Source organism: Choloepus didactylus, chromosome 23 (assembly GCF_015220235.1).
Source record: "Choloepus didactylus isolate mChoDid1 chromosome 23, mChoDid1.pri, whole genome shotgun sequence".
Classification (NCBI taxonomy): domain Eukaryota; kingdom Metazoa; phylum Chordata; class Mammalia; order Pilosa; family Megalonychidae; genus Choloepus; species Choloepus didactylus.
In genome coordinates this window covers 18,312,265-18,331,921 of record NC_051329.1, presented here as the reverse complement: position 1 = coordinate 18,331,921, position 19,657 = coordinate 18,312,265, and the positions used below count along the sequence as shown (strand labels likewise).

The 19,657-nt window shown below is 42.2% G+C and overlaps 1 protein-coding gene across 5 annotated transcripts in view; it reads right to left on the bottom strand.

Annotated features, from left to right (window-relative positions):
- Positions 1-19,657, bottom strand: part of CCDC60 (coiled-coil domain containing 60) — a 200,223-nt gene that overhangs the window by 30,726 nt on the left and 149,840 nt on the right. For all 5 annotated transcript variants that reach the window (XM_037817367.1, XM_037817366.1, XM_037817369.1 and 2 more), the window contains one exon: positions 10,158-10,248. In XM_037817367.1, coding sequence (XP_037673295.1) covers positions 10,158-10,248 — 91 coding nt within the window. The remainder of the gene's footprint in view (positions 1-10,157; positions 10,249-19,657) is intronic.

Sequence of the window (19,657 nt, the reverse complement as noted above, 5' to 3'; positions counted from 1 at the left end):
TCTTGCTGCTTTCAGGATTCTCTCTTTGTCTTTGACATTTGATAATCTGATTATTAAGTGTCTTGGCGTAGGCCTATTCATATCTCTTCTGTTTGGAGTACGCTGCGCTTCTTGGATCTGTAATTTTATGTCTTTCTTAAGAGATGGGAAATTTTCATTAATTATTTCCTCTATTATTGCTTCTGCCCCCTTTCCCCTCTCTTCTCCTTCTGGGACACCAATGATACGTACATTATTGTACTTTGTTTCATCTTTGAGTTCCCGGAGACGTTGCTCATATTTTTTCATTCTTTTCTCCATCTGCTCCTTTGTGTGTAGGCTTTCAGGTGTTTTGTTCTCCAGTTCCTGAGTGTTTTCTTCTGCCTCTTGAGATCTGCTGTTGTATGTTTCCATTGTGTCTTTCATCTCTTGTGTTGTGCCTTTCATTTCCATAGATTCTACCAGTAGGTTTTTTGAACTTTTGATTTCTGCCGTATACATGTCCAGTGCTTCCTTTACAGCCTCTATCTCTTTTGCAATATCTTCTCTAAACTTTTTGAATTGATTTAGCATTAGTTGTTTAAATTCCTGTATCTCAGTTGAAGTGTACGTTTGTTCCTTTGACTGGGCCATAACTTTGTTTTTCTTAGTGTAGGTTGTAATTTTCTGTTGTCTAGGCATGGTTTCCTTGTTTATCCAAATCAGGTTTTCCCAGACCAGAACAGAGGGAAGAAATATTCAGTATCTGGTTTCCCTGCGGGTGTGTCTTAGAAAATTGCTCCACCCTTTGATGCCTCGGGTCACTGCTTTTCTGCCCAGCAGGTGACGCCTGTTAGCCTATAATTCTTGACTGGTGTGAGGAGGTATGGCCGTGTTCCCCCAGGCTCTGGGGTCTGGTTCTGAATGGAAAGGGCCCCTCCACTTTCCTCAGATTTTATGCTGTGTTCTCGGGCATTCCTCCCAGTTCAGGTTGGTGTATGATGAGTGGATGGTCTCGTTTGTCCCCCCGCAGTTATTCTGGATTATTTACTAGTTGTTTCTGGTTTTTTGTAGTTGTTCCAGGGGGACTGCTTAGCTTCCACTCCTCTCTATGCCGCCATCTTGCCCCTCCGGCCTATGACAAATTTTTTTGAGGTAAAGGAGCTTCTGATTTTGAGGAGTTCCCATTTATCTATTTTTAATTTTGTTGCTTGTGCTTTGGGTATAAGGTCTAAGAAGCAGCCTCCTAATACTAGGTCTTGAAGATGTTTCCCAACATTATCTTCTAGGAGTTTTACAGTACTGTCTCTTATATTGAGATCTTTGATCCATTTTGAGTTAATTTTTGTGTAGGGTGTGAGATAGGGGTCATTCTTTGGGATATGGATATCCAGTTCTCCCAGCCCCATTTGTTGAAGAGACTGTTCTGTCCCAGTTCAGGGACAAAAAAAAACAGTCGACTATAGATCTGGGGGTCTATTTCCAAACTCTCAATTCGATTCCATTGATCAATATTTCTATCTTTATGCCAATACCATGCTGTTTTGACTATTATGGCTTTATAGTAGGCTTCAATGTCAGGAAGTATAAGTCCTCTCACTTTGTTTTTCTTTATTATAATGTTTTTAAAAATTCGAGGCCCCTTTCCCTTCCAAATAAATTTGATAACCAGCTTTTCCAGGTCTGCAAAGTAGGTTGTCGGAATTCTGATTGGAATTGCATTGAATCTGGAGATCAGTTTGGGTAGGATTGACATCTTAATGATGTTTAGCCTTCCTATACATGAACACAGAATATCTTTCCATCTCTTTCGGTCCCATTATTTCTTTTAGCAAAATTATGTAATTTTCTGCGTAGAGAGCTTTTACATCCTTGGTTAAGTTTATTCCTAGGTACTTGATTTATTTTAGTTGCTATTGTGAGAATGGAATCATTTTTTGGAGTGTCTCTTCAGTTAGGTCCTTTCTAGTGTATAGGAACATTACTGACTTATGTGCATTAAACTTGTATCCCGCCAATCTGCTGAATTTGTTTATTAGTTCCAGAACCTGTGTCATCGATTTCTCAGGGTTTTCCAAATATAAGATCATATCATCTGCAAATAATGACAGTTTTACTTCTTCCTTTCCAATTGGTATGCCTTTTATTTCTTTGTCTTGCCAGATAGCTCTGGAGAGACCTTCTAGCACAATGTTGAATAACAGTGGTGACAGCAGGCATCCTTGTCTCATTCCTGATCTTAGAGGGAAGGCTTTCAGTCTTTCACCATTGAGTAATGTGCTAGCTGTGGGTTTTTCATATATGCCCTTTATCATACTGAGGAAGTTTCCTTCAATTCCTACCTTTTGAAGTGGTTTCATCAAAAAAGGATGCTGAATTTTGTCAAATGCTTTTTCAGTATCTATTCGATGATCACTTGATTTTTCCCTTTTGATTCGTTGATGTGTGGTATTACATTGATTGATTTTCTTATGTTGAACCACCCTTGCCTGCCTGGGATGAAACCCACTTGGTCATGGTGTATGATTTTTTTAATGTGTCTTTGAATTCAATTTGTAAGTGTTTTGTTGAAAATTTTTGCATCTATGTTCATTAGGGACATTGGTCTGTAGTTTTCCTTTCTTGTACCATCTTTATCTGGTTTTGGTATTAGGGTGATGTTGGCTTCATGAAATGAATTAGGTAGTGTTCCATTTTCTTCAATTTTTGGAAAGAGTTTGAGTAGCAATGGTGTCAGTTCTTTTTGGAAAGTTTGGTACAATTCCCCTGTGAAGCCACGTGCCCCCAGGCTTTTATTTGTAGGAAGCTTTTTGATGACTGACTAGATCTCTTTACTTATAACTGGTTTGTTGAGGTCTTCTCTTTCTTCTCTGGTCAGTTTAGATTGTTCACGTGTTTCCAGGAAATTATCCTTTCCTCTAAATTGCGTAGTTTGTTGGTGTACATTTGTTCATAGTATCCTCTTATGATTTTTTAAATTTCTTCAGGATCCACAATAATGTCCCCCTTCTTGTTTATTATTTTTTTTATTTGGGACTTCTCTCTTTTTGACTTTGTCAGTCTAGCTATGAGTTTGTCAAAATTGTTGATCTTCTCAAAGAACCAACTTTTGGTTTCATTTATTCAATTTTTTTTTTGTTTTCCATGTCGTTTATTTCTGCTTTAATCCTTGTTATTTCTTTTCTTCTACTTACTTTAGGATTAGTTTGCTGATCATTTTCTAGCTTCTTCATTGTTCCATTAGTTCTTTGATTTTAGCTCTTTCTTCCTTTACGCATTTAGAGCTATAAATTTCCCCCTCAATACCACCTTTGCTGTATCCCATAAATTTTGATATGTTGTGTTCTCGTTTTCATTCATCTCTAGATATTCAGCAAATCCTCTTGCAATTTCTTCTTTGACTCACTGTTTGTTTAGGAGAATGTTGTTTAACCTCCAGATATTTGTGAATGTTCTAGATCTTTGATCGTTACTGACTTCTTTGCATTCCATTGTGGGCAGAGAATGTACTTTGAATAATTTCAATATTTTTAAATTTATTGAGGCTTGTTTTATGTCCCAGCATATGATCTATCTGGGAGAAAGTTCCAGGAGCACTAGAGAAGAATGTATATCCTGGTAATTTGGGATGTAATGCTCTATATATGTCTGTTAAGTCTAATTCTTTTATCACATTGTTTATGTTCTCAATTTCCTTATTGGTCCTCTGTCTGGTTGATCTATCTGTAGGAGACAGTAGCGAATTGAAGTCTCCCACAGTTATTGTGGAAACATCTATTGCTCCCTTCACTTTTGCCAATGTTCGTCTCATGTACTTTGATGCACCTTGATTGGGTGCATAGACATTTATGATTGTTATTTCTTCTTGGTGAATTGTCCCTTTTATTAGTAAATAGTGTCCTTCTTTGTTGCTTATGACATCCTTGCATTTAAAGCCTATTGTATCTGAAATTAGTATTGCTATTCCTGCTTTCTTTTGGCTGTAGCCTGCGTGGAATATTTTTTTCCATCCTTTTATTTTCAATTTCTTTGTGTTGCTGGGTCTAAGATGAGTCTTTTGTAAACAGCATGTTGATGGTTCATATTTTTTAATGCTTTTTTTGCCAATCTGTATCTTTTAATTGGGAATCCATTCACATTCAATGCTATTACTGTGAGGGCAGTTCTTGAATCAGCCACCTTATCCTTTGGTTTTTATTTGTCAGATCTATTTTTTCCCATCTCTCTTTATTTCCTTTATGTCACCCCTACTAATATTCTTCAGTTCTGTGCCCTTCTCCAGTCCTCTCTCTCCTGTTTTTCTTCTCTGCTAGTAGAGCTCCCTTTAGTAATTCTTGAAGGGCAGGTCTCTTGATAAGAAATTGTCAGCATTTGTTTGTGAAAATTTAGGCTATCCCTAAATTTTGAAGGAGAGCTTTGCTGGATAAAGAATTCTTGGCTCATATTTTTTCTCTTTCAGAATCGTAAATATGTCACACCACTGCCTTCTTGCTTTTATGGTGCCCACTGAGTCTTATGTTGTTTCCCTTATACATGGTGAATAGCTTTTCTCTTGCTGCTTTCAGAACTTTCTCCTTCTCTTCAGCATTTGACAATCTGATCAGAATATATCCCAGAGTGGTTTTATTTGGATTTATTCTATTTGGAGTTCATTGGGCATCTTTGGTTTGCATATTTATGTGCTTAGAAGGGTTTGGAAGTTTTCCCCAACAATGTCTTCAAATATTCTTCCCAGCCCTTTACTCTTCACCTTCTGGAACACCAATGATTCTTATATTTGTGCACTTCATGTTGTTGATTATTTCCCTGAGACCCATTTCAAAATTTTCAATTTTTTCCACCATTCATTCTTTTACGCTGTTGCATTCCATTGCTCTGTCCTTGAGTTCGCTAATTCATTCCTCTGCCTCTTCAAATCTTTTATGTATCTCAAGAATGTTTTTAATTTGATGAACAGTATCTTTTATTTCCATAAGATCTGCTATTTTTAAATTTACTTTTGCAAATTCTCCTTTATGCTCATCTAGGGTCTTCTTCATGTCCTTTATATCCTGAGCCATGGCATTTATGTTTGTGTGTATTTCTTTGATTAATTGCTCCAAATTCTGTGTCTCCTTTAGCTTTTTAATTTGGATGTTTGGGTTATCCATATCTCCTGGTTTCTTCATATGCTTTATAATTTTCTGTTGTTTTTGGCTTCTTGGAATTTGCTTGTCTTGATAGGGTTCTTTTAGGATATGCAGGATTACTTGAACATTTATCTATAATTTGGCAGAGCTACAGCTTGGTGGCATGCACCTTCCCTGACCCACCAGCAGATGGCACTCTTTAGTCACCAGGTTTCCCCCAACTTTGTCTATGCACTGAGAGGGCATCCAAACCATGGAGAAGTCCAATCAGTGCACCAATTTTCTGTGTGCACTCGGACAGCCAGCCCTGTGGGTGGGGGGTGTGCCCTGCGCAGTTTGGCAGGGAGTCTACTCCAGGACACAGTGGTCCCAGCAGTTCCTGGGGCTGCAGAGCTGTGCATCTCACTTTCTAGCTCAAATGCCCCATAGCCTCTGTCTGCCATGCACCTGCAAGTCCCTGGGATTGTGGGAGGGCTCCTGGCACTTCCGTATGGCACCCATGCCTCTAGGCTGTGCACACCGCGGGCTTCCACGGAGGAAGAGTGGATGCTGTCACAAGCCCACCGAACCCTGAATTCATTCAAGGAAGCTCTCGGTCACAAGGCTGCAAAGGGTCATCTCCCCAGCCAACTGCAAAGATGGCTGTGTGGGGCGTGGAAAGCTGACTCCCTCCCATGCTTGTCTGCCTGCTCCAACCACCAATCTGTGGTACGGGGGCTCTCGGCTGCAGGTCGGTGAAGGGCTAACACCTGAGCCAAGTGCTGATGAGGGTGCCCAGGGTGTGGAAGGCTGCTCTCCTCCGTGCTTGTCAGCCAGCTCCAACTGACTGTTTCCTGGTGGCATTCCGTGACAAACACCCACTGCTCTTAAACACAATCCCTCAGCTTCTCCAAGCACATACTCACTGTGGGTATAGAAATTCCTGCCCAGCCTGTGGAACCCTGGAACTGCTCTTCTGGAGCGCTTTCTGTCCTTTATCTAGTGTTTTTCATGGAGGAGAATTTTGCTCTGTCTCTCATAATCCACCGTCTTCCCAGCAAGAGAGGGAATTTTAAAGTGCGTATTATTTGAAGCAAACATAATGGGACTTAATTCTATCCAATGGGCATCATGGTTGTCCAAGAGTCTCGACAGGCAGCCAAACCCATATTCTTTTGTGTTGCCACAACCTGGAGCAATTGTTGACTTTTCGTTTATATAAAGACCATCAGAGCTGATTTTTTAGCTGCCTAAGAGGACAGTTCTAATTTCTTTAACTACGTCTTGGTTTCCACCCCAAATTGCATTAATCAACTCCTTGTTTACCAAGTAGATGCTTGGGCCTCAAAGAATGAAGATTTATGTTCACTGTTGTTTTCTAAAGAACATAGATGGAGAATATTCTAGGCCTGAAATTTGGGGGTGTGGGGTTGGGGGAAGCAGATGTCTGGCGTGGCAGTGGGGAGCCGGGGAGGGGCCATGGATGGGTGGGCAGGGGGGATGGGATGACAAGTCCTGGATGACATTAAGAGGTAGGGAGGGGAATGTAGACTGTGGAAGACAAGGGGCGAGAGAGGACGGGGTACAGACGTGCGTGGTTTGTGAATGTGCGTGTGTGTGTGCCCGTGCACCTTCCCATGGCTGATCTGTGTCAATTCAGAATGCAGCGTGTGCTGTAAGGTTCTCATTTTACTCATGATCCAGCTCTCAGAGAGGTTTCCTAGCTTGCCCAAGAAAGCAAGTGGCAGAGCCAGGATTCAAATCCAGGTCAGGCTGACGCCAAAGCCAATCATGATGCCTTTCTTAAACATGTTTTATGCCTTATTCGGTGGCACTGAAAAATACCCTTGAACTCTTGCCAACAATGCTGATGGCATTTGAAATACCAGGTTTACAGTGGGGACGGGTATAGAACACATTCTATATAGGACTGGGCTATAGAACACATTCAATTAATAGAAACAATTTTGTTTACTTTGAGAACATTTAATATGAATGAGCTCTTCTTTGGATGAAATTATTTCTGATGTTTTGGTGTTTTGATGTTAGTGTATTTGATAACGCAGAGAAGAGAACAGGGGAAGAGCAGGACTGAGAGCAACATTTAATAAATACCTAACAGGGTGGGGGGAAATGTATCCAGCTGTTTTCCTTTCAGAGATTCCACTGCATGTGATCAGAAGTAACTTTTTGATTGGCCCCACCTTGAGGGGCCCTGAATGCGGGTGGAACTTCCCTGAACTAGAAGAGGGGAAGGATTTCTTGGTTGCACAGGGGGAAGGAGAGGCTGGGGGAAGGGGGAGAAGAGAGAGGGGGAAGCGGTTGTAGAGCAGGGGAGCTGGGGGAAGGCTTTGGGGCTTAAGATGTGAGCTTTCCCTGTGATACCTCCTTCCCCCAAATCCTCAGCAAAATTCTACACACAAATGACAGAATGCTTCACAATGTGACAGACCCAGCAAATGGAATTTGAATTGGGTTCAACCAGATCTCCAAGGAGGCATGTGGGTTACAGAAACGATTGTGGTGAAGGAAAAACAAATATTAAAAGCTGGAATGTGCTCTCTTTTGATAAATTAGTTTGATATAGTTTTCCCTTTGTCCTGACATTGCTCCTGGTCAAGAGCTGGCCAGACTGACACAGAGACCTCACTATTCCCTGCTGCCCTAGAAGAGATGATAACAGAACTAAAGGACAGTGCATGCATAAGATACCTCTTCCTGTTTCATCTGGCACAGTATGAATTATGACTCTGGAAACCACACTCTTTAGATCAAAGTCAATTTCGAAGACTGGAAGATTGCATTACAGAGGCAGCCTGGAGTTTTGCACTGAGCACTGGACTAAGAGCCACAGATCCTCAAGGATGGCCTTGAGCAAGTCACTCAGCCCTGCCTTGGTTTCCTCGTCTATAAAATGAGGGGGTGGGCTGGGCTGGGATGCTCTCAGAAGAGCTCTCACATCCAGAGCTCTGCATGCATCCTCCTTCATCTTCCCTGCACTAGGATTTTATCTCAAGCTGCTAGAGCTGCTGTTAATTAAATTTCAATTAACCACCCCAGCCAGGAAATCCAAAGTGAGAGGCTGACACTTCTGATTAATTGAGAGTGGCAGAAAAATAAAATGTGGAGAGGAAGATGTGACAGGCTGTTTCAGCATCTCGCATGCCCTTTATTGAACTGACCCCCTCTGAATTGACTCAAACTCCCAAATATTTCTTCTCTGTTTTCTATATTTCTTTCAGGAGTGGTGTTAACCAGCTGCTGTGTTCCACCTCAGTAAGGGCTGCTTTGGGGCAAAAAAAGGAGAAACAATAGTTCCTTATATTCTTCTAGAAGCAGGTGTTGCAAACTGGTAGTACATAAGAAGATATGGTTAGCTGTTTAGCATTTTAAAAATTGGGAGATTTTTATATAAAAACCTAGGTTACTGGTTTTTCTTAAAAATGATAAGTCCTGGGCTCCCATTCTCACATGGCAAAATGAGCTGGAGCTGAGCAGAGATTTTTCCCTTTAACTGGGAAGGGTCTTCAGTTTGCCACAGACCTCACCATTCCCTCCTGCCTTCCACCCAGCCTGCTTTCCTCATTTATGTGACCTGACTGGCCCTTAAGGGCATGTGAGTTTGTGAGCCCTGCCTTAGCACTGACTAGCTTTACATATATATATAACATCAAGGACTGAAGGAGTAGGATGGAGAATCTTTTTTGTACAAGTGGGAAGCTCAGGTCAGCAGATGGGAAATGTCTTGTCCAAGTTCACACAGTGAGGGAGTAGCTGAGCCAGCTACTGATTGCTAATTTACTGCTCCCTCACTCCCAGAGTGGACCACCCTGCAGCCAAGGACCTGACCAACAAACTGCCTGCAGAATTCGATTCTGTGACAGCTCAGTCTGGCAACTCTGCACTCTTTCCCCCTCCAATTTTAATCATGAATATTCCTGAAGGACATTTTTTTTTTTTTTTTTTTACATTTGTGCCTCCCACTGCTTTTACTGTGCATCTCCAGAGATGCAGGCACATGATATCTCCATGGCAACTTTCTGTGATAAAAACAAAAGCTCTTACTTCTCAGGTCTACGAGTACCCAGACGAAAGAGCGAGGAAGTGGTGAAAATCTTTGTGTGGGGTAACTATAATCATGACGTTATGGAGAACATGCATCTATGGTGTACAGTGTTTCATGAACAGACCCAGTATTAGCTCCTGACTCTGCCAGTACTCCGCTGTGTGATCTTACGCTAGTCACTTAACCTCTCTGAGCCCTCAACTCCCTGCTCTCCCCCCGGAGCAAATCAACAGTGAGTATCTTGTGGGATTATTAAAAGGGCAGAACTGCATAATATATCCAGAAAGCTTCCTTAGCACAGAACCTGGCCCATTGCAATTACTTTAAAAACTTGCCCCTCAAAATTACATTACCACAATGAGGCTCAACATTTTAATGTTTCCAAGTGAGTGTTTATATTGCTTCCCAGGCTCTTGGCTGACACTGTAGAGTGGCAGGGATGAGTGTTACACCCATTTGGAAGGGAAGGAAGCAGTTTCAGCAAACACTCTCTAAGCATTACTTCTTGACATTATTATGACTTTGATGATGATGATGATGTCGCTTGTTTGTTGAGTAGATTGAATTTGGGAGGTTTGGGGTTAGGAATAGCTTTGGGCAAAAATAATAGACCTCACGTTGTAGTTTGTAGACAATCCTGTCTGTTCAATCACTCCTTATTTTCTGACTGAGTTTTAAAAAGAGAGAGAGAGAAAGAGAGAGAGAAATGACTGTTATTGATTTCAACGATGGAGTGAGATGAGTCCATTTCCTTCTGGTGACATCTTATTAAGCATCTTCTCAGCAACATCCTCCCCTTTGCCGAAGGGGTGTCCGGCCCAAATGTCATTTCTCCTCTAATCCCCATATGACCATTTTAATTAAGATGTACAAAAACCACCCAACGGCATGTGATTCTGTTTTCCCTGATCCCTGACAACAAACTAGAAAACAACAACAACAACAAAAATATCAGAGAGAAGACTGGTGAAAACACCCCCAGTACAGGCTGGGGCCCGGCCGCCGAGCCGTGTGCTGTTGATTACCTTCGGCGTGGTGATGAAGTGCTCCCACTTCTGTCCCATGGACTTGTCCTTATTGATTTTTTTTATCGTGCTTTTGCTTCCACCTGGGTCCCTGGGTGAGAAACAGCATGATGAGTTTTCTGTTTCCAAAGCCTCAGTTTATTACAACAAATTATTTTAAGAATTGCAATAAATAGAGGATAAATGGTGGCTGGTCCCTGTTATGATTTTTTTTTCCCTCCTGAACTCATCAAGAAGAGGGAAGGATGCTTCCCCATAGCTGTGGCTGGGGGTGCACTGTCCTCATGAGGGAAACCGAGGTTAGGAGAGACACTGCTTACTGGGTGGGGGTGGAGAGAGGTGGGATCTATCTATCTATCTATCTTGATCCATCCATCCGTCTCTTTCTTTATCCCCCTTTTCTCTGCAGAAAGGATTTTAGATGGCGGGGGTCCTTTTACTCATCTGGCTGGCTGTCACCTTCACAGGGACTTGAGGGAATGGGAAGACGGACAGACAAGTTTTGATGGGGAGGAGATACTGCCAGGAAACAAAGGCTGGAGCTGGGGCTGGTCGGGGGCTGCCAAGTTGCTGGTGGTGGGGAAAGGTGCTCAGATACAGGAGGCAAAATGTGAGGAAGACAAACTTAACCTAAGAATGGCTTCTCATGGCATTAGGGTCTGGGTAGCAGAGCCAAACGGGGTGGGGGTGGTGGGGTCCTCGCCTTACTGGCAGGACCTTGCTAAATTCTCATCAGGCCATGGCCAGGCCATGAGCAGAGCACACAGATCCCGGGGTGGAAGGAGAGCTGGGAAGGCGGGGTGGGGAGAATTGCCTCCAAGCTTTCTGCAGGACTCGGTATTTGATTGCACAATAAAAAGCCCTCTGAATAATTAACAGTAAAGCTCATTTAACGTTGGTTCTGTCTGCCTCTCCCTCGGGTAATCAAATTAGGGAATATTTAAAATCCAGCCGGAGGAAGAAGGAGCAATACTTGAGTCCTATAAACGATGTTGAAACTAGCGGCACTTTGGAAGGCTGATTTAAGGCTCGCCAACTGGAAGCTTTAGCGGGTGCTGCTGCTTTAGAGACAGTCTCTTTCAAGACCGCGGGGTTTTCTGCTTTTCCCTTTGCTAACGCAGCCTCTGCTGAGCCGTCAGCCTTCTTCTTGAAGTTTTTAAAATTAAATCTGGTACCAGCCAAGCTTTCGAAATCTTAAATATTCAGGCCCAATCGGGAAGATGCAAGTTTCCCCTTATTGCCGACTTCCAAGATGACCGAAATCCATGGCGACTTCAAGCAGAGGCTAAACAAGCTCAAAGAGCACCAAGGTTACCACAGATCCTAAAAGCCCCGAGTTCTTGCGCTTGCAAAGTGATTGATAAAGGAGGGGCCTGGTTAGAGAGAATCCTTCTCTCTGATGTTTCATTTTCAGTAGCAAATAAACCAAAAAGGAAGATCAATGAGGGAAGGATTTTTTAAAAAACCAAACCAAAAACAAAAACAAAAACCCCAAACCAGTGATCTGTACAGAATCTTCCACCATAGGCTGATGCTCCACGGCTGATTCCTCCCCAGGGCCTGGTTGGGTGGACACTTCGTGCCAATCACCAAACATTTCAGGTTTGTCCTTGCTCCTTGGAGTCAGGGACTCAAAGACGCACTGTAAATTGCTTTGTTCAAAAATATATGGACAGGAGGCGGGGCAAGATGGCAGACTGGTGAGCTGTAAGTTTTAGTTACTCCTCCAGGAAAGTAGGTAAAAAGCCAGGAACTGCGTGGACTGGACACCACAGAGCAATCTGTCTTTGGGCATACTTCATACAACACTCATGAAAACGTGGAACTGCTGAGATCAGCGAAATCTGTAAGTTTTTGCGGCCAGGGGACCCGCGCCCCTCCCTGCCAGGCTCAGTCCCGGGGGAGGAGGGGCTGTCAGCTCCTGGAAGGAGAAGGGAGAACTGCAGTGGCTGCTCTTATCGGAAACTCATTCTACTGATTCAAACTCCAACCATAGATAGACTGAGACCAGACACCAGAGACTCTGAGAGCAGCCACCCCAGCAGAGAGGAGACAGGCATAGAAAAAAAACAACACGAAAAACTCCAAAATAAAAGCAGAGGATTTTTGGAGTTCTGGTGAACACAGAAAGGGGAAGGGCGGAGCTCAGGCCTTGAGGCGCATATGCAAATCCCGAAGCAAAGCTGATCTCTCTGCCCTGTGGACCTTTCCTTAATGGCCCTGGTTGCTTTGTCTATGAGCATTTCAATAACCCATTAGATCTCTGAGGAGGGCCGTTTTTTTGTTTGTTTGTTTGTTTGTTTGTTTGTTTTTAAATCCTTTTTTCTTTTTCTAAAACAATTACTCTAAGAAGCCCAATACAGAAAGCTTCAAAGAATTGCAATTTGGGCACGTCAAGTCAAGAGCAGAACTAAGAGAGCTCTGAGACAAAAGGCAATAATCCAGTGGCTAAGAAAATTCACTAAACAACACAACTTCCCAAGAAAAGGGGGGTGTCCGCTCACAGCCACCATCCTGGTGGACAGGAAACACTCCTGCCCATCGCCAGCCCCATAGCCCAGAGCTGCCCCAGACAACCCAGTGTGACGGAAGTGCTTCAAATAACAGGCACACACCACAAAACTGGGCATGGACATTAGCCTTCCCTGCAACCTCAGCTGAATGTCCCAGAGCTGGGAAGGTGGAGCAGTGTGAATTAACAAAGCCCCATTCAGCCATAATTTGAGCAGACTGGGAGCCTCCCTACACAGCCCAGCAGCCCAGAACTGCCCTGGGGGGACGGCACTCACCTGTGACATAGCACAGTCATCCCTCAACAGAGGACCCGGGGTGCACAGCCTGGAAGAGGGGCCCACTTGCAAGTCTCAGGAGCCATACGCCAATACCAAAGACTTGTGGGTCAGTGGCAGAGACAAACTGTGGCAGGACTGAACTGAAGGATTAGACTATTGCAGCAGCTTTAAAACTCTAGGATCATCAGGGAGATTTGATTGTTAGGGCCACCCCCCCTCCCCGACTGCCCAGAAACACGCCCCACATACAGGGCAGGCAACACGAACTACACACGCAAGCTTGGTACACCAATTGGGCCCCACAAGACTCACTCCCCCACTCACCAAAAAGGCTAAGCAGGGGAGAACTGGCTTGTGGAGAACAGGTGGCTCGTGGACGCCACCTGCTGGTTAGTTAGAGAAAGTGTACTCCACAAAGCTGTAGATCTGATAAATTAGAGATAAGGACTTCAATAGGTCTACAAACCCTAAAAGAACCCTATCAAGTTCAGCAAATGCCACGAGGCCAAAAACAACAGAAAATTATAAAGCATATGAAAAAACCAGACGATATGGATAACCCAAGCCCGAGCACCCAAATCAAAAGACCAGAAGAGACACAGCACCTAGAGCAGCTACTCAAAGAACTAAAGATGAACAATGAGACCATAGTACGGGATATGAAGGAAATCAAGAAGACCCTAGAAGAGCATAAAGAAGACACTGCAAGACTAAATAAAAAAATGGATGATCTTATGGAAATTAAAGAAACTGTTGACCAAATTAAAAAGATTCTGGCCACTCATAGTACAAGACTAGAGGAAGTTGAACAACGAATCAGTGACCTGGAAGATGACAGAATGGAAAATGAAAGCATAAAAGAAAGAATGGGGAAAAAAATTGAAAAACTCGAAATGGACCTCAGGGATATGATAGATAATATGAAACGTCCGAATATAAGACTCATTGGTGTCCCAGAAGGGGAAGAAAAGGGTAAAGGTCTAGGAAGAGTATTCAAAGAAATTGTTGGGGAAAACTTCCCAAATCTTCTAAACAACATAAATACACAAATCATAAATGCTCAGCGAACTCCAAATAGAATAAATCCAAAAAAACCCACTCCGAGACATATACTGATCACACTGTCAAACATAGAAGAGAAGGAGCAAGTTCTGAAAGCAGCAAGAGAAAAGCAATTCACCACATACAAAGGAAACAGCATAAGACTAAGTAGTGACTACTCAGCAGCCACCATGGAGGCAAGAAGGCAGTGGCACGATATATTTAAAATTCCGAGTGAGAGGAATTTCCAGCCAAGAATACTTTATCCAGCAAAGCTCTCCTTCAAATTTGAGGGAGAGCTTAAATTTTTCACAGACAAACAAATGCTGAGAGAATTTGCTAACAAGAGACCTGCCCTACTGGAGATACTAAAGGGAGCCCTACAGACAGAGAAACAAAGACAGGACAGAGAGACTTGGAGAAAGGTTCAGTACTAAAGAGATTTGGTATGGGTACAACAAAGGACATTAATAGAGAGAGGGAAAAATATGGCAAACATAAACCAAAGGATAAGATGGCCGATTCAAGAAATGCCTTCACGGTTTTAACGTTGAATGTAAATGGATTAAACTCCCCAATTAAAAGATATAGATTCGCAGAATGGATCAAAAAAAATGAACCATCAATATGTTGCATACAAGAGACTCATCTTAGACACAGGGACACAAAGAAACTGAAAGTGAAAGGATGGAAAAAAATATTTCATGCAAGCTACAGCCAAAAGAAAGCAGGTGTAGCAATATTAATCTCAGATAAAATAGACTTTAAATGCAGGGATGTTTTGAGAGACAAAGAAGGCCACTACATACTAATAAAAGGGGCAATTCAGCAAGAAGAAATAACAATCGTAAATGTCTATGCACCCAATCAAGGTGCCACAAAATACATGAGAGAAACACTGGCAAAACTAAAGGAAGCAATGGCAGACTGGTGAGCTGTAAGTTTTAGTTACTCCTCCAGGAAAGTAGGTAAAAAGCCAGGAACTGCGTGGACTGGACACCACAGAGCAATCTGTCTTTGGGCATACTTCATACAACACTCATGAAAACGTGGAACTGCTGAGATCAGCGAAATCTGTAAGTTTTTGCGGCCAGGGGACCCGCGCCCCTCCCTGCCAGGCTCAGTCCTGGGGGAGGAGGGGCTGTCAGCTCCGGGAAGGAGAAGGGAGAACTGCAGTGGCTGCTCGTATCGGAAACTCATTCTACTGATTCAAACTCCAACCATAGATAGACTGAGACCAGACACCAGAGAATCTGAGAGCAGCCACCCCAGCAGAGAGGAGACAGGCAAAGAAAAAAAACAACACGAAAAACTCCAAAATAAAAGCAGAGGATTTTTGGAGTTCTGGTGAACACAGAAAGGGGAAGGGTGGAGCTCAGGCCTTGAGGCGCATATGCAAATCCCGAAGCAAAGCTGATCTCTCTGCTCTGTGGACCTTTCCTTAATGGCCCTGGTTGCTTTGTCTATGAGCATTTCAATAACCCATTAGATCTCTGAGGAGGGCCGTTTTTTTTTTTTTTTTTTTTTTTTTAAATCCTTTTTTCTTTTACTAAAACAATTACTCTAAGAAGCCCAATACAGAAAGCTTCAAAGAATTGCAATTTGGGCACGTCAAGTCAAGAGCAGAACTAAGAGAGCTCTGAGACAAAAGGCAATAATCCAGTGGCTAAGAAAATTCACTAAACAACACAACTTCCCAAGAAAAGGGGGGTGTCCGCTCACAGCCATCATCCTGGTGGACAGGAAACACTCCTGCCCATCGCCAGCCCCATAGCCCAGAGCTGCCCCAGACAACCCAGTGTGACGGAAGTGCTTCAAATAACAGGCACACACCACAAAACTGGGCGTGGACATTAGCCTTCCCTGCAACCTCAGCTGAATGTCCCAGAGCTGGGAAGGTGGAGCAGGGTGAATTAACAAAGCCCCATTCAGCCATCATTTGAGCAGACTGCGAGCCTCCCTACACAGCCCAGCAGCCCAGAACTGCCCTGGGGGGATGGCACTCACCTGTGACATAGCACAGTCATCCCTCAACAGAGGACCCGGGGTGCACAGCCTGGAAGAGGGGCCCACTTGTAAGTCTCAGGAGCCATACGCCAATACCAAAGACTTGTGGGTCAGTGGCAGAGGCAAACTGTGGCAGGACTGAACTGAAGGATTAGACTATTGCAGCAGCTTTAAAACTCTAGGATCATCAGGGAGATTTGATTGTTAGGGCCACCCCCCCTCCCCGACTGCCCAGAAACACGCCCCACATACAGGGCAGGCAACACCAACTACACACGCAAGCTTGGTACACCAATTGGGCCCCACAAGACTCACTCCCCCACTCACCAAAAAGGCTAAGCAGGGGAGAACTGGCTTGTGGAGAATAGGTGGCTCGTGGACACCACCTGCTGGTTAGTTAGAGAAAGTGTACTCCACGAAGCTGTAGATCTGATAAATTAGAGATAAGGACTTCAATAGGTCTACAAACCCTAAAAGAACCCTATCAAGTTCAGCAAATGCCACGAGGCCAAAAACAACAGAAAATTATAAAGCATATGAAAAAACCAGACGATATGGATAACCCAAGCCCAAGCACCCAAATCAAAAAACCAGAAGAGACACAGCACCTAGAGCAGCTACTCAAAGAACTAAAGATGAACAATGAGACAATAGTACGGGATATGAAGGAAATCAAGAAGACCCTAGAAGAGCATAAAGAAGACATTGCAAGACTAAATAAAAAAATGGATGATCTTATGGAAATTAAAGAAACTGTTGACCAAATTAAAAAGATTCTGGACACTCATACTACAAGATTAGAGGAAGTTGAACAACGAATCAGTGACCTGGAAGATGACAGAATGGAAAATGAAAGCATAAAAGAAAGAATGGGGAAAAAAATTGAAAAACTCGAAATGGACCTCAGGGATATGATAGATAATATGAAACGTCCAAATATAAGACTCATTGGTGTCCCAGAAGGGGAAGAAAAGGGTAAAGGTCTAGGAAGAGTATTCAAAGAAATTGTTGGGGAAAACTTCCCAAATCTTCTAAACAACATAAATACACAAATCATAAATGCTCAGCGAACTCCAAATAGAATAAATCCAAAAAAACCCACTCCGAGACATATACTGATCACACTGTCAAACATAGAAGAGAAGGAGCAAGTTCTGAAAGCAGCAAGAGAAAAGCAATTCACCACATACAAAGGAAACAGCATAAGACTAAGTAGTGACTACTCAGCAGCCACCATGGAGGCAAGAAGGCAGTGGCACGATATATTTAAAATTCTGAGTGAGAGGAATTTCCAGCCAAGAATACTTTATCCAGCAAAGCTCTCCTTTAAATTTGAGGGAGAGCTTAAATTTTTCACAGACAAAGAAATGCTGAGAGAATTTGCTAACAAGAGACCTGCCCTACTGGAGATACTAAAGGGAGCCCTACAGACAGAGAAACAAAGACAGGACAGAGAGACTTGGAGAAAGGTTCAGTACTAAAGAGATTCGGTATGGGTACAATAAAGGACATTAATAGAGAGAGGGAAAAATATGGCAAACATAAACCAAAGGATAAGATGGCCGATTCAAGAAATGCCTTCACGGTTTTAACATTGAATGTAAATGGATTAAACTCCCCAATTAAAAGATATAGATTCGCAGAATGGATCAAAAAAAATGAACCATCAATATGTTGCATACAAGAGACTCATCTTAGACACAGGGACACAAAGAAACTGAAAGTGAAAGGATGGAAAAAAATATTTCATGCAAGCTACAGCCAAATAAAGCAGGTGTAGCAATATTAATCTCAGATAAAATAGACTTCAAATGCAGGGATGTTTTGAGAGACAAAGAAGGCCACTACATACTAATAAAAGGGGCAATTCAGCAAGAAGAAATAACAATCGTAAATGTCTATGCACCCAATCAAGGTGCCACAAAATACATGAGAGAAACACTGGCAAAACTAAAGGAAGCAATTGATGTTTCCACAATAATTGTGGGAGACTTCAACACATCACTCTCTCCTATAGATAGATCAACCAGACAGAAGACCAATAAGGAAATTGAAAACCTAAACAATCTGATAAATGAATTAGATTTAACAGACATCTACAGGACATTACATCCCAAATCACCAGGATACACATACTTTTCTAGTGCTCACGGAACTTTCTCCAGAATAGATCATATGCTGGGACATAAAACAAGCCTCAATAAATTTAAAAAGATTGAAATTATTCAAAGCACATTCTCTGACCACAATGGAATACAATTAGAAGTCAATAACCATCAGAGACTTAGAAAATTCAGAAATACCTGGAGGTTAAACAACACACTCCTAAACAATCAGTGGGTTAAAGAAGAAATAGCAAGAGAAATTGCTAAATATATAGAGACGAATGAAAATGAGAACACAACATACCAAAACCTATGGGATGCAGCAAAAGCAGTGCTAAGGGGGAAATTTATAGCACTAAACGCATATATTAAAAAGGAAGAAAGAGCCAAAATCAAAGAACTAATGGATCAACTGAAGAAGCTAGAAAATGAACAGCAAACCAATCCTAAACCAAGTACAAGAAAAGAAATAACAAGGATTAAAGCAGAAATAAATGACATAGAGAACAAAAAAACAATAGAGAGGATAAATATCAACAAAAGTTGGTTCTTTGAGAAGATCAACAAGATTGACAAGCCCCTAGCTAGACTGACAAAATCAAAAAGAGAGAAGACCCATATAAACAAAATAATGAATGAAAAAGGTGACATAACTGCAGATCCTGAAGAAATTAAAAAAATTATAAGAGGATATTATGAACAACTGTATGGCAACAAACTGGATAATGTAGAAGAAATGGACAATTTCCTGGAAACATATGAACAACCTAGACTGACCAGAGAAGAAATAGAAGACCTCAACCAACCCATCACAAGCAAAGAGATCCAATCAGTCATCAAAAATCTTCCCACAAATAAATGCCCAGGGCCAGATGGCTTCACAGGGGAATTCTACCAAACTTTCCAGAAAGAACTGACACCAATCTTACTCAAACTCTTTCAAAACATTGAAAAAAATGGAACACTACCTAACTCATTTTATGAAGCTAACATCAATCTAATACCAAAACCAGGCAAAGATGCCACAAAAAAGGAAAACTACCGGCCAATCTCCCTAATGAATATAGATGCAAAAATCCTCAACAAAATACTTGCAAATCGAATCCAAAGACACATTAAAAAAATCATACACCATGACCAAGTGGGGTTCATTCCAGGCATGCAAGGATGGTTCAACATAAGAAAAACAATCAATGTATTACAACACATTAACAAGTCAAAAGGGAAAAATCAATTGATCATCTCAATAGATGCTGAAAAAGCATTTGACAAAATCCAACATCCCTTTTTGATAAAAACACTTCAAAAGGTAGGAATTGAAGGAAACTTCCTCAACATGATAAAGAGCATATATGAAAAACCCACAGCCAGCATAGTACTCAATGGTGAGAGACTGAAAGCCTTCCCTCTAAGATCAGGAACAAGACAAGGATGCCCGCTGTCACCACTGTTATTCAACATTGTGCTGGAAGTGCTAGCCAGGGCAATCCAGCAAGACAAAGAAATAAAAGGCATCCAAATTGGAAAAGAAGAAGTAAAACTGTCATTGTTTGCA